The 24,528-nt window shown below is 31.7% G+C and overlaps 1 protein-coding gene across 1 annotated transcript in view; it reads left to right on the top strand.

The window, feature by feature from the left end:
- Nucleotides 1-24,528, top strand: part of RabGGTa (Rab geranylgeranyltransferase subunit alpha) — a 45,031-nt gene that overhangs the window by 10,379 nt on the left and 10,124 nt on the right. Inside the window, exons 4-10 of the mRNA XM_035367947.2 lie at nt 655-842; nt 958-1,152; nt 1,254-1,337; nt 15,104-15,186; nt 18,577-18,672; nt 21,347-21,501; nt 24,072-24,160. Of these exons, the coding sequence (XP_035223838.1) occupies nt 655-842; nt 958-1,152; nt 1,254-1,337; nt 15,104-15,186; nt 18,577-18,672; nt 21,347-21,501; nt 24,072-24,160 (890 nt within the window). The remainder of the gene's footprint in view (nt 1-654; nt 843-957; nt 1,153-1,253; nt 1,338-15,103; nt 15,187-18,576; nt 18,673-21,346; nt 21,502-24,071; nt 24,161-24,528) is intronic.

The following is a 24,528-nucleotide window of genomic DNA, read 5'->3' as shown; positions in this document are numbered from 1 at the left end:
TATATTTCTTTTCTGAAAGAAGGAGGATTACACTAAGAATCATATCCTGCTTCATAAACTACATATATATTGATATGTTTTAAAAATTCCAGAAAGTAGCAAGATTTCATAAATGAAAGTAGAGATTTTAATAATAATAATAAAAGATTAGGCAGATGTGTTTTGTGGGAAATTTTGTAAATTACATGATAAGGTCCCTGTGGGTTTTTATGCACTTAAGCATGCTTAAAAATAGAAAGAGAAGAAGAATGCATAAAAATCATTAAGGATATGTTCATATATGGCATTCAGTAAAAAACTGTGTAATATGAAAAATGATTTTCTTTATTTTTTTGGAAAGTTGTATTTTTTACACAATTTAAAGATTTTTTTAAAATCTTAATATTCAAGTCAGTAAACTACATTAATGAATTAAAATTGCGTATTAATGGAGAGAACACAAATTAAAGTGCAGATAAGATTATAAAAATAAAAATGTGTGTTTGAACCATGTGCATTTATCAAAATTTAGGTTAAAGGTTGAAAATTTCTAAATTTTGTAATATGTTAGTTTCAGGGTAAAAAGAAATGATAAATCTTGATTAATTTGCATTATATCTCAATAGTAACAGTTCTTTATTATGTAATTTTAATTATATTTTATGCATATATAAGGAACCAAGAGGAATTGAAAGCTCTAACATTAGTGGAATTAGGTTTGACCCAAAATTGTTTAAGAGTTAATCCCAAATCATATGGAGCATGGCATCATCGTTTCTGGGTTATGGAGTTTGATCCTGATGCTGACTGGAAAAAAGAATTAAAATTGTGCGGATATTTTCTGTCTAAGGATGAAAGAAATTGTAAGTTTTTCTATTAATTTATAGATTTAAATGAAATTCGTTTTGGAGATATATAATGTATGTTACTTTCAAATGACATATAATTTGCAGTTTCTTTTTATTATCTTATAAATAGTTCATTGCTGGGACTATAGACGCCTTGTTGTCAAAAAATGTGGAGTTGCTCCTGAAGAGGAATTAACTTATAGTACAGAATTAATAGAAGCAAATTTCTCAAATTATTCTGCCTGGCATTATCGTAGCACATTGTTACCCATTGTATATCCAGATCATTCCAAAGGATCTTTGAAAGAAGACATATTATTAAAAGGTACATTTATGAAATGTGAAATATTCAAACTCATTAGTCATACTTTAAGCCAGTTCAATTAGTTAAGTCAATTCTAACTTTTGTAAATTTTCATATTCTAGAATTGGATATAGTCCAAAATGCTGCATTTACTGATCCCAGTGATCAAAGTGTATGGTTTTATCACCGATGGCTCTTAGGAAGAAGTAAGATATATGCTGAAATACATATTAATTCCCTTTTAAGAATAAAATTTAAAATTTTGACAAACCACAGTATTGTAATGTCTTAATATTTAATTTTAATTGTGCTCTGATCAATATTTTAATATGAACAAGAGAATTAATAACTTACTTTTCTCCCTATTTTTCTACTAAAACTTTGTTTATTGCATGTTATCCCGTAATTTCTCAAAGAACAGTAGTTTCTATAAATATCCAATGTATGCATTCACATTATGTCATAAATATTAAATGTGGCATAATGGGAAGGCATGTACAGCAACCTGTAGTTGCACGTAGCGGTATGCAGGAAGATCATCAGGGATGTAATCACTGGTTCAGTTGAGTATTCCTCGTAGTCCACGAAAGAAGGACATCCTGTGAATCATTTTTCTAATATGCCTGTCTTTAAAGGACAGAAGTGCAACTATGGCATACATTCATAACTGCATGCCTGCAGCTATCATGCAGTTACTTTTTTTTATCATCCAACCACTAACTGAATCATTCCTTGTGGCAGTTATTCACCAGGCGAAGTTGTGTTCATTTCTGTCTTGAACATGATAGGGAAGGAGGAGTATTAGACATTACAAGAGGTATGCGAAAATATTATCAGTTGCAGCAACAAACAAAAAAGAATTATAATAATTTAAAAAAAAAAAATATTCAGGAAATTTAAATTTGTCTTTGAATAAAATGGATAGTAATTCTGTAACTATGTGTGAAAATTAAAGTATATATATGTATTAAAGTCACACAAAGTATGTATGAAAGCAGTTTTCATTCATAGGGAGATAAAGGCAGTACTAATATTTTTGGGTACTGTTTTGTTATCATGACCGGGTTTAGAAATGTACGATATGCATGTGTGTATGGATATATGTGTTCGTGTATGCATGTTTATGTGTAAGCACGAATGTATCTGTGTATATATAGACACATATGTGCACGTACATACATACATACATACATGCCTACATTTGTACATTTCTGTGTCTAATCCCGATAACAGAAAAGAACCATTTTTTGTGTGGTTATGTGTACAGTTTTTTTCAAATGAATGTAGGAAACTTTCATTATTGTTGCGACTCTAGGATTATGAATAAAAAGAAATGTTTCTCAACTAATGTTTAAAAAGGTCCTTTTCTTATCTTTTATCAGCTAATACAGAAAAATAAAATGAAATTGAAATATCCTACAAAATAAGTTATTGTACCACTTAAAATGGTAAAAACTGTATGATTTCTCGAAATAGCTTTTGGTGTTAAAATTATTGCTCAACATATATACAGAGAATATCATTTGAAAGAAATTAATAACATTATCATATATCATTTGAAAGAAATTAATAGCATTCCCATCTTGAACAATGCTGTAAACCTTTGTCAGACATGGGGCATTACATCAGTAAAACATTGTGCACATGGCAAAATCATGTTTCATAAGTTAACATTTTATGGAAAAATATGTGTTGGTATAGCTCAGATTAAGAAAGTATGTATAATTTAAACAAATATTTGTATAATAAAAAAGAGAAAAGAGAAGTAAATGTTAATTGCAAGCATTTTTATTACTATTTAATAAGTATGTTGTACAATTGTTTTTATAAAAAAGCTGGTGAGTTTTGTTTCGAACAACGACTCATGTAACTCTTTAAAAACTTTTATGGTAAAGAGTTCGGGGTTTTTCATTGCCTTTCATATTATCTTCATTTATTTGGGTCAATCTCCATTGATAAAATAGACAGTTCCTATGACTTTTTCAACAGTTCTTTTAACTGTTTCTAAGCCAAAAGCTATTTATTTTCTTTGCTGTCACTGTTTCATTGTCAACTGGCGTTATCATCCACTTCTTCATTCATCATTTCTTAATCAATTCTTTGACATCTTCTTCCATATCTGAAAATACTTTGCCACCAATTTCTTTGCAATCTAAGCTATTAATACTTTTTACATCTTTTCAAACTATGGCATTCTTCTTGAAACTGGAACAACATTGCCAAAATATTGCCTGAAAGATCTTTAATGCTAAAAAGAATCTTCTCTTTATTCTCCTGTATTGTTCTTATGCTTGATTTATTTATAATTAGTTCTCTTTCAAGAAATGAAACATGTACCATTTTTTAAATCATCTAAAACTTCAATTTTCTAACATAATTAATAGTTAGAGATAATATAAAGTGTATGTAATTTTATTAATTAATAGCATAAAAAACATTAAAATACTATGGCAGAATTTTTGGCATTAGTTATTTTATTCATGTATGCATATACATTAACAAGTCCATAAACCAAAAAATAAAAATTCATGTAGTTATGTTCTTTATGTAAATATAAATATTCAATAAATATAATCAAAGGATTGGCTTTTATATCTGCAATCTGCAGTATCTTTTCAAAAGTTCATCACATCGTCTGCAGTACTGCTATGTGCATTCAATGTTTTTTTTTTTTTTTTTTTTTTTTTTAATTACTGCCTTGTCAGCTCCTAACTGATTTGCTATGTATAGTTCCAATTTATTCTGCAGTTATTGTCTCAATTTCTGATGAAAAATTCAAAGTGGGAAACATTCTTTCAATCCATGTAGATGAAGCTGTTATTGTGCTGAGAGCTTAAATCATGCCAGAACCTGACTCTGGTACTTCTTAGTTTTGAGGATAAATCATAATTCTAGCTGGAGCACACTGGAACCCTAAATAAGAAGGCTCTGGAACTTCTTCCCTCAGGGGCTCACTCTTGTGTGTACAGGTGTGGCAATCCCGAGGTACCCTAGCCCTTCAGGGGATCATCTTCTAGGTGAGACGGGTGTCACGATTCTGGATCCCCAGTGGTCTATCCTCTTTTCTGTCTCCTCTCCTCTGACCTGATACTTTTTCTCCTTCCATTCTCCTTTGTGGTTTCCCTCTTCGGAGGTTGGGGCTCGTCGCAAGAAATTAGAACAGCCCTTGTCTCTAGTTTTTGAGTGGCGAGAAAACTGCCCACGTTTTTGCCGTGCGTGGAGACCCGTGTCACTGGAAAGGAGGGTCCTGGTAGTTGAGGGGCAAGGTACTGTCCCCAATACACTGCTTTGGCCTCTGCTTCAGCTAAACGGGAGGCACATTAGTCGTCCTCACGGGTGTCAATCGGCTGGTCACTAGTCCTTGTGTCAGTGGCTTGGGGATAAGCTCTCGGGAGTACCTGCTTTCGGGAAAGCCAACTGTGGGGCTTCAGTTTGCGTATAGGTTCAGCTAGCCCTAAAACAGGAATCTGCGTTCCCTTCTTAGCTTCCGTGGTGGGCGAGGCGTCGGACCCGAATCTTTTCTTTCTTAAATATGGCTTCTATGTTTCTTATCAAAAGAAACAAAAATGACCAAAGTATAGAGGTAATTGATAAATCTCTTACTAAGAAAATACGTACCGAAGCAAATGCCAAAGTAATTACTGATAGTCCACGCTTCCTTGTAGTCTCGAGTCCCTCTGGCGAACTGCAAAAGATGTCCCCTTTCATAGTTAGCAAATATATCCATTCTTGCATAGGTGAACCAAAGAACGTAAAGAGTCTCCGTTCTGGAGACCTGCTTATAGATACTGTTTCGGCAACCCAATCTGCTTCCCTTTTGTCACAAACCAAACTTGGACATGTAGCTATAACTGTGTCAGCGCATAAAACTTTGAATTTTTGTAGAGGTGTCATGTCAAAAATCGAACTTCTGGGTGTTTCAGAAGAAGAGTTCATTTCCGAGTTAGCTGACCAAAAAGTCTGTGTTGCTAGGGGGATCAAAATGCGTAAAGAAGGTCAGTTGACTGACACGAAACACGTGATCCTGACCTTCAAATCGCCTGATCTGCTGAAGAATATTAAGGCGGGATATTTAAGCTGCCCTGTAAGACCATATATTCCTAACCCATGCGATGTTTCCAATGCCAGCGTTTTGGTCACTGTAAGACATCCTGTCGTGGCAACCTTACGTGTTCTTGGTGCTTGACGGTTGGTCTCTCACAATAGTGATAAGTGCACCGATGTGCCGTCGTGTATAAACTGCAAGGGTGAGCACCCAGCTTTTTCTCGTTCATGTCCAAAATGGAAACTGGAGAAAGAAGTTCAGACAACTAAAGTGAATAGAAACATTTCGTATGCTGAAGCTAGGAAAATAGTGGAAAGTTCCCAACTGCGCCCAAATACAATTTTTGCTAGTGCCGTAAAATCGACAAGATCTATTGCAACCCAGACATCTATCAGTGCACCCAACATTCCGTCACTAAAAACACAAAGCAGTGCAAGTAAAAATAACAAAGAACCAACTCATTCAATACAGAGGAAGGACTATCTGACCATTCTTGTAAGGCGGATCTGTTGGATGACGTGTGTGAGCGTCTTTGATGCCGTTTCTTGGCCTTCTCTTCTTTCTTCCGTGTGTAATATTGGTATTAGCTCAAATAGTTTCAGACTCATTAGGGATTTTTTCAATTATAGGATTATAATCTATAAACCGAATAACATGATTGAAATTAAAAGAAGTATCTTCAAGGGTTGTCCACAAGGATCTTGTAGTGCTCCGCTGTTCTGGGGCCTCATAGTCGATAAATGTTTAAAGACAGAATTTGATTCGGGGGTCGATGTGGTTGCTTATGCAGATGATTTGGTTTTCCTAATTACAGCTGAATCATTAGAAAAAGTTGAAAATAAATTTAATAACATTATGAAAATTTTTAATCAATGGTGCTCCGAGGAGCAAATGAAATCAAATGCTGCCAAAACTAAATTTTTGTTTTTTCCTAAGTCCGGTCGCCACACTCGGCCCCCTAGATTAAGATTTAACGGTGAAATTTTGAAAATCAATCAAGAATTTAAATATTTAGGTGTTTATTGGGATTCAAAACTCAATTTTAATTATAATCTTAATTATATTAAAAAACAAACTGATTTAATTTTAAATTTTTACAAAAGAAATTACCCCTCCAATGTCTTGAATAAAAGAAACAATATTTTAAGACTTCTTTATAATAATGTTTTTATACCCATTGTTATGTATGGAATTACGACTTGGGGTCGCAGGGCAGGAGAGTTACTACGAAACTCAATTCGATTCAGCGAAGCTGGCTTCTCGCACTCACCCGTTGTTTCCACACAGTCTTGAGTGAGGTGCTTTGCATCCTGGCGGGCACTCTGCCTCTCTCGATAATCTACAAGTTTTATTATGATAAAACTATAGTAAGAAACAATATTTCGGACTTATTTAACTATGATGAAATCCCAGTTTTTGCTGACTCATTTTCTGTCTTTAATTTACATGTGATCTATCAGGCAAACTGTATTTCTATCAATTATAATATTTATGATCTTTGTTTAATGGAATACCAAATTTTTACTGATGGATCGGGTTATGAGGGCGGGGTGGGTTCGGCTTTTGTTGTATATTATTTTGATACTGAGATCTATCCCTATAAATTGGTCCTTGAAAAATATAACTCTGTTTACCAAGCCGAGCTCATCGCCGTCCTCTATGCCCTTAAATGGATATTGAAAAGTAATTTTGTAAGAAATTTTAACTTCTATATTTTTACAGATTGCATGTCTTGTTTAATTGCACTTTATAATGCAGAAAATAATAATGGTCTGATTATCGATATTAAAGATCTTTTCCAAAAACTATCCTTATCCTTTAATATTAAGTTTGGTTGGGTTAAAGCCCATATCGGAATATACGGTAATGAGAGAGCGGATGTGCTCGCAAAAGAGGCTGTTTCGGGGACGCCTTATGTTCAGGGTTCAAAAAAAAAAAAAAAAAGCAACTAAAGTTATTTATTTGTTTTATTTTAAGCAATGGCAGTTACAATGGAATTCTTCTAAAAGGAAAAGTTGCTATTTGAAACATTTAGAACTGATTAGGAAAATTTTGAAGTTAACCAGTTTCTGACCGGACATGGGCGTTTCCCGGGATACTTCGCTAGATTTAAGATACAGAACGACGATAAATGTAAACTATGTGATCTGTTTGGTGATGCTAAGCATTTCCTCGGGGTCTATCCCTACTTTGATGGCTTAAGAAACAATAAAGATATTGATTTTGAAAATCCCTTTTTATGCTATAAAGATTTCACACAATTATGTAAATCTGTGATGAAATTTATTGATGGTGAGCGCCAGGCAGTGGGAATCAGTGTATGATATTTGCATTTTATTGCCATCACTAATTTTTATATTTTAATAATTTGTTGTTACCATTGTTTGTGTTTGTTATTCGCTTTTTTGTTTTTGTTTTTAGTGTCTGCTCTTGTCTAAATGTTAGTATTTGTTCCTTTTCTTCACTTTTATGCTTATAATTATTATTTACACTTGATTATTCTCATTTAGATATTTTATGTTTCATTTTTTCATTTGTTGAAATGGGCAGGGCCTGTCATGACCATGAGACCAACTTGTTTGGTTAGGCGGGTCGGGCTGCACCCACTACTGATACTGATACTGATGTGTGAGCATCTGCTTAATGCTCAACCTTCTTGTGTACCTTACTTTCTGCTGAGGGTTTGCTCACTACTTGAAGAATATCAAATGACACAGTTGAGCACCCAGGCAATAAAATATTTTGAAATACCACCTTGGGAAAATATTCAGTTTGGGGTCCTCAATATTTTTCAACATCTTGGCAAAAGAGAAAGTAACGAGTTGGTGTACAGGCAGCTTTTTCTTGAGCACAGGCAAAATTACAGTAGTTATATTCCAGAATTTACTGATGGATTAAAAGTAGCTGGACATATTGGCATATCTTTTATTATTGGAGACCACATTGTAGGCAGACGATTGCCTGACGCTTGCTCAGTTCTTACATCGGAATTGACTGCTATTTATTGTGAGCTCTCATGCATGTCCACTTTGAGTGAGAACAAATTTGTAATATACACCAACTTGCTTAGTGCCTTAAAAGCATTAGAAGCCTTTAGTGATGCCGAGGACTCTGGCATGGTAGATATCATCATTCTCGATCTAAATTTCAGTGTGGGTATGAGGTCTTGTACTGCTGTACCCGGGCATGTAGGCATAAGAGGTAATGAGCTAGCAGACGCAAAAGCAAAGTCGGCTATCGATATGTACAGTTGCGCTGCCCCTCCTGACGATATCAGGAAAGTCATCAAAAAGAAAATATTAGATAAATGGCAGAAACACTGGGATGATCAAGTAGATAATAAGTTAAGAAGTGTGAAAACTAGAATTGAATACTGGGATACTACTAGGAACCGGAAAGAGAAAGTTCTACTTACGCGACCTTAGAATTGGTCACTCGCGAATTACCCACAACTATTTACTAAAAAAGAGTGTGAACCAATTTGCTCGCACTGTGATGCAGTCATCTCAGTTCATCATCTTTTAGTTAAGTGTCCATATTTTAAAAGACTTTGGTTGAAACATTTTAAGGAATATGACTTGCCTCTTGACCGTTTAATTGGGAAAGAGGTGAATACTAATTTATTTCAATACCTGAAAGAGTCAGGTTTTTATTATTTAATTTGATTTTGTTTTGATGTTTTATCTTGTTATCTTAAGAATATCTATTTTTACATATTTCATGTTTTAGGATTTTACACCTGTACAAATCACCTGCATGATAAGAGAGTTCACCTTAGCATCCATCATTTTTAGCTTCTTTGTATTTTATGCATTTCCATGGTTTTAATCTTGTCTGTTCGTCTGTTTTGTCAAAGCCTCATTTGTATAAGGAAAAAACTGTCATGTATTCGGCGCAGATAACCTTTAGAGTTTTGTGCCAGTAAAACTTACTACTACTACTACTACTACTGCTTCGGCACTTCTTGTATGTAACTGAACAAAACTTTCATTAGAAATTTGACCTAAAAATTTTTTATTTATGTTGTTGTTGTTATCTTGTCCATGAATCTCATGGACGAATGGTTGCCAGAGCCTCAAAGAGGCTGGACTTCTACTTCCACCCCAATTTTGAGGTAGAGCACCTAGGAGGTGGTCCAAGGGTCTTAAACCCCTTCCACCAAACAACACAAGAGGACTTTCAGCTCGCCATTATATTCAGAGTGCCTCCATGCCACAAAGACTCTATGCATTTACAAACATCCATGTCTTCTCTGGGATTCGAACCCATTCCCTTTGGTACCGCAGTAGGCTGACCTAACCATTATACCATCTGGGCAGCATTTTTAGCAATAAAATTATATTAAAAATTGCTTTTCAATTTTGCATTTATATCTTTACATTTTGTTAAATTATAATTTTAATTACTTTAATCATTAGTTATTTAATTATTTTAATCATTAATGATTTATTAGTCATTTTATTTATTTATTTATTCTTATACCTCTTCACTCAAAGTGTTCCATAGGACTCAGGCACTTCTAATTTTATAAATTAAGTCCTAGTTGTCCTGAATTTTTCAAAGGCATTCAGTTCTTTTGCCTATATGCATTCTTTCACAAGAGCTAGTAATTTCCATCACTCAAATGTGTCCTCATTTCTGAAAAGGTTTGTCCAGAAAGGTGGAGCATGAATTATAAATTTCAGCGTAATGCTTAACAAAATAGTGTCTGCATGTTTTTCTTTTACTAATTTCATAGGCTGTTTCTTTTCATTTGTTAGTAAGGCTTTATATTTTGGTGATAAAATATATTCTAAAAACTCTGCTGATGACATTGCTAGTTCATGCAATGTTTTATGTATACTTTATGGAGATGTGTTAAGCTTGTTCTCAAGATCTTTCCAAATTTTAATAATTTTAACAGTGCTGCAATTATGCTTCTAGATTTTATTAAAAAGTGATTGACACTGGCTTCAAATAAAGTAAGAGGTCTACATTTCATTTGACTGCAAGATTAATAACTTTTGAGTGAATATTCTTGTCTATTGAATCATTGTTTTCTCACAATCTGCATGAAAATTGACTAGTTCTTTATGAAGCTTTCATGAGAATCATATACTGAGTTCCAGCATGGTAAATTAACCATCTACTGTATTCATTAAGACTGGCTTGAATAAACTAGTGATTTTGAAAATATTTTATGACTTGAATAGCACCATTAGTAACATTTGGTGTATTTAATCCTTCCGGGGCTGGTGTGTTCATGAATTGCCATTTAAATGGACTGTTAGGATAAGTGTACCACATATGAACTTTTTGATAGAACACTTAATTAATATCTTTTTTCTTCACCAGATGTAGTTTTGTGTCTGTTAAAGGGGAGAAATTTATTGAGATTGAAAAATAATGACCTTCATTCTATTGTAGTATATTTTATTTTAGGTATTTTGTTTCAGAATCAGAGCAGAAATCATGGGTTGAGTCATGTAAATGCCAATATGGGGATATATGTCATATTGTTTTAAAAATTTTATTCATTCCTCTTAGAGTAGCTAGCATTGAGGTATTTTGTTATTGAGTAGTGAAACATTTTTTATGCTTCAGATGGCAAAGAAAATATAATGATAAATTTTTCAAATGAATTCTGACAACTGCCTGAGTGTTTCTCTCATGTGCCAAAAATTGGACTAGAAATTTAATTTATGTGAATATTTTTCCAAAATTTTGTTTAGTAGCACAAATTGCCCTTTCCAACAAGACATCGTATCCTCTCAGCATGCTGTTTCTAAGAGAGTGGTTCAGTAACTGAGGCATCCATCACTAAACGTTAAATCTTTGGCAAATAAGTGTATGTGCTAAATAACCGCAAGATAAAAGCTAGCATTTTTTTTTCTCATTTTAGCTATATTTGCTGCATTATCAGTTACAGAATTATAAATTATGTTTACATTTAAATTTGTTTTCAGCTTTTTTAATAGTAATAAAATAATGATAAGTACATTTTTATCTGCACACAGTATTAATGATGTATTACTAGTTTCTCCTAAATATATAGTTCCATCTATTATATAGCAAGTAAACAGATAGTTGACTGATTTTGGATATTAGGCATATTATCTAGCATCATAGTTACTGTTTGGTCAACTAAAATATTGTTACATTTCTCATTTGTTCTTCATATATACACTCGTGCGCAGAATTAAGAGAATTTGCACATATTGTCGAATTCTGAAAACTAATGGACAGATTTTTAATGGAATTTGGTTTGAATGTATATGTAGAATATAAAAATATGAAGAAAAATTTATTAAATTAAACTTAATTGGAACAGTCTTTTAAGTTCTTAAATTTAATTGCAAACAACCTCCACCATGTTACATCATGCTTTCCCTGCGGTAACTGCAGTGCGAAATCATTTGCTCAGGATTAAAACAAAGATTTTCCAAGCTTATAAATAGTACTACAACTAACTACACTATCATAGTTACTGTTTGGTCAACTAAAACATTGCTGCATTTCGTATTCTTTCTTCATATATACACTTGTGTGCAAAATTAAGAGAATTTGCACATAATGTCGAATTCTGAAAGCTACTGGAAAAATTTTTAATGGAATTTGATTTGAATGTATATTTTTGGCAATTTGTCTTCCTGCTGGAAATGTCTCACTACAGTTGTTTTCTTGGCCATGTTTAATAAATGAATCCGTACATTCCATAATCAAGCTGTTCTAATATTAAGTTATCTACCATGAAATAAATCATCATATATGTTTATAACAGAGAAAGAGATGTACCATCAAAAGTCATTTTATGTACACATGATTATCATTAAAGCTCACAGTGCAAGGATGTCCAAAACCACTTTATGATATTGAACTGAAATGAGTGTAATATGGAGCATGATCCCCTCTCACAGCCAGACAGGTAGTGCAGCGGGATGTCATACTGAACAGATGGCAGTTGAGGAGTCCCTGTGGCAGTCAATTCCTCTCCTGCAAAAAGGCAGTTTTCACCTCTGGGATGGTTTTCAGAGTTAGATGGCAAGATAAAATTGCCTTCCCAAGAGCATTGCAGACATGCTGTGTAGGTTAAGTTGGAGATCTGGGTGGCTAATCTGTGGTGAATATCCCCACTTTCGAGGTAACCGTCTACCATCTGAACCCCATGTGGATGAGCATTGTTGTCCATTAACAGGAATTCAGTACCACTCTGCTTCTAAAAAATCAAACATAGTGCTTTAAAGTCTCCTTTATATACCTCATAGCAATCAGAGAGCTTTTGTCAAACACACGCAGAGGTGTGCAGCAGTTCAACATAATGCTTGCCTAAACCATCACACCTCCACCACCTAATAATCCTTTTCCATGATGAGAGAGGGATGGTATCAGGTTCCAGACTCTCTCTAGATACAGGTACACAGAGAATCAGTGTCGAGGCTGAATCTCAACTCATCTTTAAAGAGCACTGTATCCCACTGAAGTCTGACTGAAGGCACATATTGTCTGCACCATGCTAAATGTCCTTTCTCTGTTAGCTGCAATGAGATGGATGTTAACAGCGGGTCTTCTAGCTTATGCTTCTGGCATACTTAGCTATCTCATGAAGCCTTCAGACAACTGTAGACTATGAAACTCAGGTTCCAGTGGCAGCATACAGCTCGCACAAGGGCTGAGAAGTTGCAGCAGTCCTGTGTTGCTGTGCTGAAAGTGCCAAATAATGATCCTCATTCATCATTGTAGATCTTGGTCAACCTTGTCTATATCTTTTCAATATAGATCCAGCATCCAGAAACTGTTTCCACAAGTTTCAGATGACACTGCACATTACACTGAGCTCTGTGGCTACCTGTGCTTGTGACTGGCTGCCTCCAATCTATCTACAGTTCTCCATCTCATTCTGTCATTCATACATTCATAGGTACTCATTTGACTTGTTAACCTAATAAAATTACTCAACTCATGTGAGAAATATAGCAAATGTGCTAAAGGAGTACAAGCATACAAATCGCTGAAAACCTCTCATGCACTTATTATCTCCTCCACAGACACAGCTCTGCAAGACATGCACATATGTGTTTGACTCTGAATATTGTCATAATTATTCTTTGGCATAATTAATACCTTTAGTTCAATATTTTTCTTAAAAATAGACATAATTTGGAAATTTTCTTAATTTTGCAAACAAGTGTATTATTTAAGAATTTACTACTTAAAACACTTTTAAGCGAGGCTTACAGCCAGGGTGCAGCTTCTCCATTAATTTTATGAAATGAGTCAGACTTCACTGTAAAATCTTGCTTTTGTAACATTCAAAAAAATTATTACGTGATGGTCTGTTTTAGAATTTTGAGGAGATGGTGTTTAAGCAATTTCTTAGATTATGTATTATGTTTTTGGAATTAGTGCATTTATTGTCATATTTCTGCTTGAAACTAAACAAACATGGAAATTAAATACTTTCTTGAAATGTACTTACATGGTTTGTTTAAAATATCTCAGACAGTTTTACTTCTCTAAAAACTTATTATTATTTTTTTTAACATTCAGTAATTAGTATTTCTTTAAAAGCATTACAGCATGATTTTAACCAATGATTTTTTTAACCCACCAATTAAAATCATTGGCATCTTGCTTTATTGTGATGTTATGAGCTGATTGAAGGATGAAAATTGACTGTGCCACTGTGACAGCACATAAAGCCACAGTGTCCAGAAGATTAAGTTATGCTTGTTGGAAACAAAACTCATTGACAAACAAACCCCTACTTGCCTGTTTTGTTTCCTGTTGCTCCACACACACATATTTCATCCTGATTGAGTGGTTTATTTTATTTTTTCCCATTGGCATGCACTTAGCCAGTTAGGTTTGGCCACTACTAAGGCCAGAAACGGTGGTCACCTAATAGTGGAAGCACCTAATAGGTGGCCCACCATTACCTCCTATGAAGGGATGGACAATTACTACCATGCCTTCGCCAGGATTTGAACCCAGACGCTTCGGTATCGCAGTAGACACCCCTCACCACAATACCATTTGGACGGCACTGAATAGTTTCTGATTTGGGGTATTCAGTTCAAATCACAAAGGGTGCTAGATATAAGTATGCTCTGCATAATTAAAGTATTTCAAATAAATATTTTGCTTATTATTAGTAGCAGCAGTGCTAAATGCGAGAACTGCTTTGAAGAAATGTATGACTAGAATTAAATCAATTTTTTTGAATTTGGTAGGCCTTTTTTTTAAAGTTTTTCGGGAATTAATATGAATATCATAGCCTCTCTGTTGACATTCATTCACTTTTTTCCCATTTTGCTAGGAACAATTAATCTTTTATGAACTGTATAAATTATAAAAGATAACTTTCATAATTTCATGATTGACTACTGAAAAAGAAAAAAATAGGTATGTTTAAATGGATAGCATTTAGCTTTGTGTCAAAGGAGATAACCAAATTCTGCCTTGAAAGTTCTGAATTCCAAAAAATGTTTTGACATTTTGTTGGTCAGTATATGAATAAAAATATTCAATTTTTTATGCAAATGATTAAAGTAAAATCTATAATATTTTAAAATATAATGGCCTTAAGAATTTAATTTAAATGAGTTTATAGAACTTATATATGATAATAATTGGTAAACAGCTTTATAGACTTGCAATGTATATGTATTTATATGCCACTGAATAAAGGATTTTCTGCACAAACATCTTGGAAGGTATGGTACTGATGTAATTTCAGATTGATTGCTTGTGAAATAAATGTTTGTAGCTATTAATGTTTTAGAAACTTTATAGGTAATTTTCTATTATAGTAAAAATTAAATTTTGCTATGCTTAGATTGTTTCCTGATTATTAGAAATTATTTTTTTAAATATGTAAAATTCTGGAATTTAGTTGTTGCCAATTAAACTGTCAGTTTTTCAAATCATTTATTGAGATATTATTTACAGGCAAAATTCCTCTTCAGATATTGAATATTACTGTACTTAAACCTAAAAAATCTATAGCTGTACTGTTTTCTGAACCAATCAAGGTAAGCATCTTTTGTTTTTTCTCTTGATAATTCAGGCATATTAATTTGAGGTTAAATTTCTTAAGAAACAAAACTGTAAATTGATATGGGATTTGTTGTCAACATACTCAGAAAGATTTTAGGAATTTTAATGAATATTTCTTTGTAAGTCTGTGTTTTAGAATCCTAATTTTTAAAGACTATTAAAACTGCTCTAATTTGTGTTAAGACAAGTGACAGTGGATTTGTTCTCTTTGTTAAATTTGCACCCATTTATTAACTTTAGTTAATGTTTCATCAAGATTGACATTATCAAACGAATAGCAGCTTCTGAGCAATGAACTTAAGTATTAATTCCATAATAAAAGCATGAGATTTTTTAAATAACATTTATTAGAAACTGTTAACTGTTAATAGCAACAAAATCTCTTTCTGGTTATTCATCTAAAAAATGCACCTGTCATTTTTATCTGCAACTAGTTAACATATATTTCTGTGTATAACCCAGAATATTTAGCAAATTTTTCTCTACTAAAGGATTGTTTATTTAGTTCAAAATTTACAAATAATTATATCACAAAAGTGACATTATTAGCTAAATAATTGAAAAAATATTGTAAAATTAATTAATCTTTACATATATTAAGCAGTTTTTTTAATACTGGTATCTTTTCTAGAAATTTTCAGATAATCTGATGTATATTAATGAAATGTATAAATATTAGGAAGTTTTCTCTGCTATAAGTAAAATCTAGGGAACATTATTGTCGATTATTTCACATTAACATCATCTTCATCTCACCTTTCATCTTAAACACTATCCATAGCATTGCAGATGTAGCATTTTTTGAATGATCAGTAGATCGTTTCTGGAATTATTTTATGAATAGATAAAGACTTGGTTTTCACTTTAGTTAAGTTATATAACATGTTTTCCCACTTTTAGTGGTATATAGATGGACTTGTACTTTTGTATTTTTCTGTCGATCATTTCCAAAAATTAAAAACTATTGCTAGAAAGTGTGATTTAGACCCAGTATTGGATAATTGTGATATCACAATGTTAGTATTGCCAGCATGTAAATTAGATTCTGTGCAAATGTTAATGTTTAGCACTAGGTCGCACCCCATTAATGTGGCACTCCGTTAACAGAAAAGTACTAAACTTTTTATTACTCTATCATAATAAAATAGTTAATACAGTACAGTTTTGTATGAAATGAATTATTTTTATGAGAAAATTTTTTTTTTGTCTAAACCAGAAATTTCCTTTAAGCATTAGTAATTTTATACATATTTCAGTAGTTTTTCTTCTATGTATTACAGTAATAGCATTTTCATCTAAATAATTTTAGATTTTTTTTGGCCTGTAACTGAGTAATAATGCAACTTTGTAAACAAACTGTTGTTTTGTTTACAGAGTTGCATTATTAGATTTTTGGTACATTCTGATTATCTGCACCACCTTCTTGAAAAGTCACCAGTCACTGATGACTGACACAAAAGACAACAACCATTTAACAAAAATGGCAACACATTAAAACTTACATAAGACAGTAATCAGTTAACAAAATTAAAAACTCAAGGAATGTTCATAGTGGAACACTACCATTTTTTAGTATTGTTCTCCCCATGTACACAGCAGTCTGTTTTAGCTTAATTAAAGAATTGCAAAAGCTTGGCATTGCAAACACTGTTGGTTCTCATCATATACACAGCAATATGTTTTTGCTTTAAAAAAAAAAAAATAAAACGAGAGAATTGTGCATGTTTTCTTTTTCCATGTTCAAAGTTCAAAGTGTTGGCTTCATGTTTTGTTTTCTCCTCACAAAAATTTCTGAAGTCAGTTGGTGGTAAACTAATGTGATTGCCCAATTACCATGGTTTTGACAGACTGCCTGATGACATGTTGGGAAGTATATTTATATTACAAAGTCAATGAACTTAGTACTCCCTCGGTTTCTTTTTTTGCTTTAATTTTTATGTGTGTTGTTGCAGCCTAGTCCGTTTTAAGAGTAAAATAAATGTCAGTTTTGTGTTTAGATATGGTCTTGTATTATTATTTCTTAAAGGCAAAGTATGCTTTTCAGTAGATTGGTACACCTTCCCTGTTGTATTTATTTAAAAACATTTGGATGTGAAGCATATGTTGGCATACCAAAACAGACTAGATAAATTGCAAATGATATACAAAGAAGAAATTATAGGATATGTCAAAGAAACTGGGGGTGTAGAATATGGCTACCAAAATAGCAGAGATTAATAGATATTTACAACATTCTGAAGTTTGATGAAAGAATGAACAAAGCAGATAGCATCCAGGGCCAGAAACTTAATTTAAAGCATCAAAAACGCTGTCAAAGATAAATGCAAAATAAACTCTGGAAAACAAATAGTTATTAAAAGATAAATCTATACTGAAAGAAGTTTCAGACTTAAAGTAGCAAAGAAAGGCAGTTAAGAAGCCAAACAGGACGCAGACAGATATTTATTACTAAATAGGAGAAACAGACACTCCTTTTAGGTACCATAAAGGCATTAAAATTATTTTTAGGCTAGAAACATTAAATTTGAGAGAGATGTTTGACTTTAGCGAAAAAAAATCCTCTATCCATATCTGAGGAGGTGATTTCTGTAAAAATTTTTATGCCTCAAAATTTTAAAGAAGCAGGGTAATCTGTAAATGCCACAGAATGGGATGAGGCAGTGGAGAAAAGAAATTGACAATGAAGAAAAGGAAAGTTTGGGAATTAGTTGAAAAGCCAGAAAGGAAAAATATGATAGGAAGCAAATGGGTCTGTACATTGTGTCACACAGAAATTCAGGTAGAAAAGAAGGGAAGCTTTTTGATGATGTTTGCATTAGTTTTTCAATCATAAGACTATTGTTTACAATACTGGTGTGTTTACATGGCTGGACTAACTGTCAATTATACATTGAAAAATGTATGTTTATGTAAAATTTAAATGAGAAAATATATGTCGCTGCTTGTCTGCTGCAAGCATGCTGTTTCTTACCTGCATTCCTCATAAATACATTTAGGCAAAATCATGGGTTGCCTGCTTTGGCAATATAGCTTCTGCAGATAATTAGAAAGTATTTATTTATTTTATTTTATTTTATTTTTTTTTTGTTTTGTTTTGTTTTTTGGTCTAACCATTATATGCTTTTTTTTTTTTTTTTTTTTTTTTAGTTTCTGTGCATTTTATCTCTGTATACTATATCAGCATCATTGCACAGTTATCTAAGTTTATATTTTTGTTACATTGTATTTATATGTAGCTTTCAAATGGAAGGAAAAAAAAAGGAAGTACTTTATTAAATATTTTAGTACTTTGGTAATTTTTTTCACATAAATTTTTCAATTAGTAAATATATATATATGTCATATATATATTTTTTTTTACATAGATCCATAGTAAATGTTTGAAATTACAAGTCAATGAACTTTCCCTTGATGTCACATGGAATGCAGTTTCTTCTTTGACATCAGGTTCTTCAATCTGGGTTTGTAATTTTTTATAACATGGAATACAAGTTTATGCATGTGAATTAAAATATTTTGATGTATTTAATTGAACTGATAAAATTACAAAGAGTATAAATCAATATTTTTTCAAACTATTATTATTATTGCCCAAATTATATCTGTAAAGGTATACACACAATGTAGAAACACACCAAAGTGAAACATAAAATTAACAAAGCAACAACCTTGTGTTTGGTGTAGATTTAGTCAAGAACTCAGTTTCAAGAACAAACATGTACAAGTCTCTCTTCATCAGAAGCAAAGCAACAGCTATATTTATACCCTACATAAATTAATGAGCAGTAAAGCAAATGAGAAGGTAGCACCATTTGTCAGCAGAAATAGTAACAAAATTTGAAAAATTAAGTTAATAAAATTTTTAAAGAGTTAGGAAGGACTGAATTGGACTTAAAGTCATTAACTAAACAAGATAAATCTTTGTGAAAGTGAAAAGCTTAAGGAAAATCCAATTGAACTATGAAAAGAGCTTTTTGGATAATTTTTGAAGGCCTAAAATTATCATTAAATTTCCGACTATGATTAGCTATTGAACACTTGTTAATTTTGCCATTTCATACATAAGATTCATGTTCTTTGATACAAATCATTAAAGTTTCGCTTCTCCCAATATACCTCATACCACACAGACACAATATGCTATAAATTCCCCAAGAATTAAAATCAGAAATGGAATATAAGAATTAAATCATGGATTTTGTTGATAGGTGAGAAAATAACTCAATTGAACTTCTGTAGAATCTGGGCAATTCTGTAACTGACAGAAGGATGAAATAGGAGCACAACAAGGTTATTCAGCAAAATGTCTTCTTGATGGCAAGATGAAAACTTTTAAAGGCTTTATCAATGACTTTGATAATGGTAGAAAATCTTTGGTCAGTCATAACTAATCTCAAATAATTTAATTCATTAGCAAGCAGAGGTTCTGAAAAACAAACTTTGAGCGCAGAAAATACATTACAGTAAAAAGAAGCCATTTTTTGCCTAGCCTGGTGACATGACTTAGCATAGTGCAGTAAACAAACAAAAAAAGGTTTACAGTAAAGGGTAACCAACAGGTGCTGAAATGGGATTCAATGTGCATTGTTAGAATATCAAAGAAGGGAAGAGGATTGTCAAATTCAGTTTCAAAAGTGGGTGGCTGGATCCATCAAATTTATAACATATAAAATCTAGGATAAATCTTTTGTATTGCCATCAAAAAGTGTGAAAGAACGTAGCAGATCCAGAGATAAAAATGTAATTTCTCAAATAATTTGACCTCAAAATAGTATATGTAAATGTCAGCAAGTACAGGACTGAGAGTATTATCCATACTAATCATTCAATTTAGCAATAATATTCATTTTAGAAAACAAAGTGGTTTTGACTTAAAGAGACATTAGTAAGAGAAATATAACATTATGTGTAAATCAGTATATGTAAAATGGAATTCATGAAGTCTACTTTCAAGACATTTTAGTGCTCCTTCACCCAGAATCTCAAAAGAAACAATAATGGAATGCAGAGGAGAAATATTCTTATCAATGACTTCAAAAGAATTTTGTACAGTGTGAATATTGTTAGAAAGTAAAAGAGGAAATCTGGAAGCTAAATTATTTGGCCAAAGGATATGATGCTGTTCCCAAGTTAAAAACTGTAGGCTGAAAAGGAATTCCAATTTTTTTTTTTTTTTTTTAATTTTGTGGAGTATGAAACCCAGTACAGTTAGCAATAGGTGGAATAAGTGATTTTTTTAAAACTGAGTTGGAACTATTGTGAGAAGATTTAACAACTGTTTTGACTTTAATGAGGTCAGAAGTTGAAGGATCTTTAGGGATCAAGTAGTATGGGCCTTCATTTATCAGAGTCAAGACTCCATTAATGTATGTGGGTTTATTCATAATAATCTACATGGTAAAACATATGTCAAACCTTATCAGCTCTATAATGTTTTTATTAAAATGAATTTCACGTAAGGCAATTAAAAGCTTTGATTTGCATTTACTGAAAATTAATTATTAGTTTCTAAGACTTTTTAAAAACTGATAAAATAATAATAATAATGTGTTATCATCTCGCTCTGCTAAAACACATTTTAGGTATACTAATTCTGAAGTAAAAAGGAAAAGTACCTTTTTTAGTCCAAAGGGGCTTTGTCCCTGAAGGACTATTGTTTTCGTTTCGTGTTGAAGCTGAATCATTATAAATGTCAGTTTCACTTTTCAAACTGTTGCCACCAAATGTTGGAGTTCTGCATTATATTTGAAGAAATTAAATAATGAAAAATCTGCATAAACGTATGTATATTTCTCGCATTGTAATAAAACATCAAATTTTAAATGACATAGTCCTCCTATGAATATGGGCATGTGAAAGACCAAATTTGGAATTTGTTTTATTATCGGTTTCATATTTTGCAAAACTTTAACGAATTTTTGATTAACAAACTCAAGGATTTCAAAGCGAGTAATAGCAACACTCTACGGAGGGACCTTTTTATCTCCAGTGCATGGAACTGTGTATCGGAAATTCTAAAGCTGAAACCTTTCAATTTTTTTTAAACCTTTCAGTTGTTTTTTTTAGCCCAAAGGGACTTTGTCCCTGAAGGATTATTATTATTATTATTATTATTTTCATTTCCTTCTTTTACAGATATGCAACTTGCCATGTGACATAGATCTTGAAGATGGGAAAAGCAAAATTTCTGTTAGTCTTGAGATGGGAAATTGTGCAAGTTCTTTAGTTTGTCATGTAAGTGGAAATAAATCATTTGCTTGGAGGAATGCGGATAGAACTGATGCCTTCCGGTAATGTTGTATTTTCATTAATGAACAGTGATATGTTGTATTAATTTTCAGTAAATGTTAGTTTATTATTAATTTGTTTCCTTGAGTGAGTTTTTGTTCCAAACAGTAATTTTATAGTTTACTGAATATAGAGCTGATATTAAAAAAATAATTTAAAAATTTTTCATTTTCAGTGAATACAATTCTGATTGTTCTGTAATTCATAAAATTTATGTTTGAATAGCATTTCGAATTTTAAAATCATTTTCTTGAATTAAACACGAAACACGTGTTGAACAACACTTCAACACAAAGTTTTTTTAAAAAATAAATAAATAATTTTAGAAACTAGTTCTGTAACAAGCTTGTCATAAGATTGAGTATAGTCAGCAAGATGGAAGAAATATGCTTTCTAGAAAAAATACCATACTTTATTTCTGATCTTAAACTGTGAATATTATGTTTTAAGTATATGTAGCATTTGAAGAAGTTTAGTTTTTTTAATTTTCTATATGTTAGAGTTTAAAACTTTAATGTGTAGAAAATTCAGAAGTCTGCTGAATTTTAAATTTATATTTATAGAAACTAAAATGGTAATGCTGTCTTTCTCATATACTGATGAGTCTCTCTTTTCTTACATATATATATATATATATATATATATATATATGTAAGTATGTATGTAAGTATATATATATATATATGTATTTATTTTTTGGATATTAATATTTACACTAATAGATATAATATTTACTCTAATAGAATTTAAATGGAGCTATTTATAAAATTACTGAGTTAACAACATAAGAATTATGTAAATAAATGATTCACTTGAGCCTTGAACTTCCTATATTTTGCTTGTGATATGTTTTGAAGTACTGACTGGGTGATTTATGTTGTGATTGTTGTAAAAAGTGGAATTTTTATTTATTTAATTTTGGTTTTTGAGACTGGTTTTTAAATTTTTTGAAATTAAGCTAATTTTTTTCCCCTTAATGATCACACTTCATTCATTAAGGAAGTGTCATAAGGTGTTAAATAAACTGTCCTCTTCTGTTTGATAATATATGTCTGAAAACATAATAAATAAATCTGAGTGTAAAATATTAGTTACTATTTAAAAATTGTAAGAAATGAATACCATAATATAGCAAAAAATGACACATAAGCAAAGCTAATAATATTTTCAGAGACAAAATCCTTTCTTTATAGATGGATAGTAATAAAATGAATAGTTTGTTATTATGGAATTCCTTATTTTCAGTTAATTAAAGAAAAATGCAACTGAAATTGAAAAAACCAATTCCTTTATGTATTTTTAATTATTAATAGCTTTGCAATTGAATATAACATGCATACGTTTTTGTTAAAAGCTCAAACCTTTAACCCAGTAACAACTCGATTATCTGGCATTCAACTAACCTGAAAGCTCAATTAACTGGAATATTTCAAAATTGTAGAAACTTAAGCAAATGAGAGACTTGAAAAGCCATCATAATGCAAATATAAGACTATGAGTTAGAGTCTCACAATATTTCAAATGTGAATACAATTACATGGCCTTTCTTTCAGATGTAATAATCATCCATACTGTTTATCTGGCATATTGTTCCAAGAATTCTCCTTTTGAATTAGGCATTCTCCATAGAAAAAGAAGTGGGAAATTAGTGTGGTACAGGAACATACCAGAAAGAGTTCATGATAGGTATTATTTTGCCTATTGTGATAACTGCTTTCTCCAGTATGTTAGCATCAATCATTTTTGATATACAAACCCTGTTATCAAACAGCATAATTTAGCAACAGAAAATGGAGAAGCATGACAACACAACAAAATTATAAGATCTTCTGTTTAGTTTTTTGCAAATCTGAGTAATTCTGGATAACCTAATTTAGCTTTTGTAAAAAAGGATGTAAGTTAATTGCTATTTATTCATCTTTCCATCAATTTTGAAGGAAAAATATTAAAATTTAGGACCTGCCATTCAACACAACACCATGCAGTGCACATTTTCAAAATGTTCATATCATGGCATTAAAACAAGTGTGTGCTACTGAGCACAATATGTGACTTTATCTGAAAACAGATAAACAACAGTGCAATATGAAAAACTGACAAGTGATTTAATTTTTTTGTATGCTGCATCTGTAACTTGTATTTCTTGATTATCTAATTAAATAAAGAGTGTCTTGAAACTTCTGTCAGAATGATCGGTGTAAATTCAGTGGTATCTCCATTAACTTTTATATCCAATATTATTTCATAACCAGATAAAATGTTTTACTTTCATATGTTAAGGTTTATGAAAAATACATTGGTTTTTATGCCTGAAATCTTGCATAATATCAAAATGTACTCAAGATGATAACAAATAATATGACTGTTTTTATAACTTAATATCAGAAATTTCTTTTACCATTCATTCGGCTTTTTTTTTTTTTTTTTTTCCTTTGAATTTCACTTTTTATATGTTCAATTGTCTGGAATTTTCATATTTCTTGCATTCAGCATTTCTTGAGTTTTCTGGATAGTCAAGCTTTTATTGTACTTTTATCACAACATTTATATACAGTCCAATCTTTTTTAAAAGGTCTGAACTTAGTGCTGCAAAAAAAGAAGTACTTGAACAAGAATTAGAATCATGTCAACAGTTAAATGAATTGGAACCAGACTGTAAATGTGAGTTTGGATTATTCTTTGTGCATTAAATAATAGTGAAAAATTGTTGCTCTTGAGACTATTTTATATTGCTTAAATGTTCAATCTATAGTATTATAAACATTTGTTTTATGTGTGGTACTTATAAATACTGTAATGCCTTGAAGTTACGTGATAGCTGGGACCAACAAAAAGTGCATAAGTTGGAAAGACCAAAGGTTAAAAAATGCTTGTTTAGAAGAAAAATATATAATGAAGAAAGTAGTTTTCATACATATCAATACAAAATAATGTTAAATTCAATGTGGGTGCATGAAATGGAGTTGTTCTTTTGTTGATTGCTTCATAAAGAATTGAAAGGTTGCTTGTTGGAAAACCTGTCTTGATGA

Source organism: Stegodyphus dumicola, chromosome 8, assembly GCF_044657685.1.
Source record: "Stegodyphus dumicola isolate Sdum_Otavi_A_Nest chromosome 8, ASM4465768v1".
Classification (NCBI taxonomy): domain Eukaryota; kingdom Metazoa; phylum Arthropoda; class Arachnida; order Araneae; family Eresidae; genus Stegodyphus; species Stegodyphus dumicola.
This window is presented reverse-complemented; position numbering and strand designations above follow the sequence as displayed.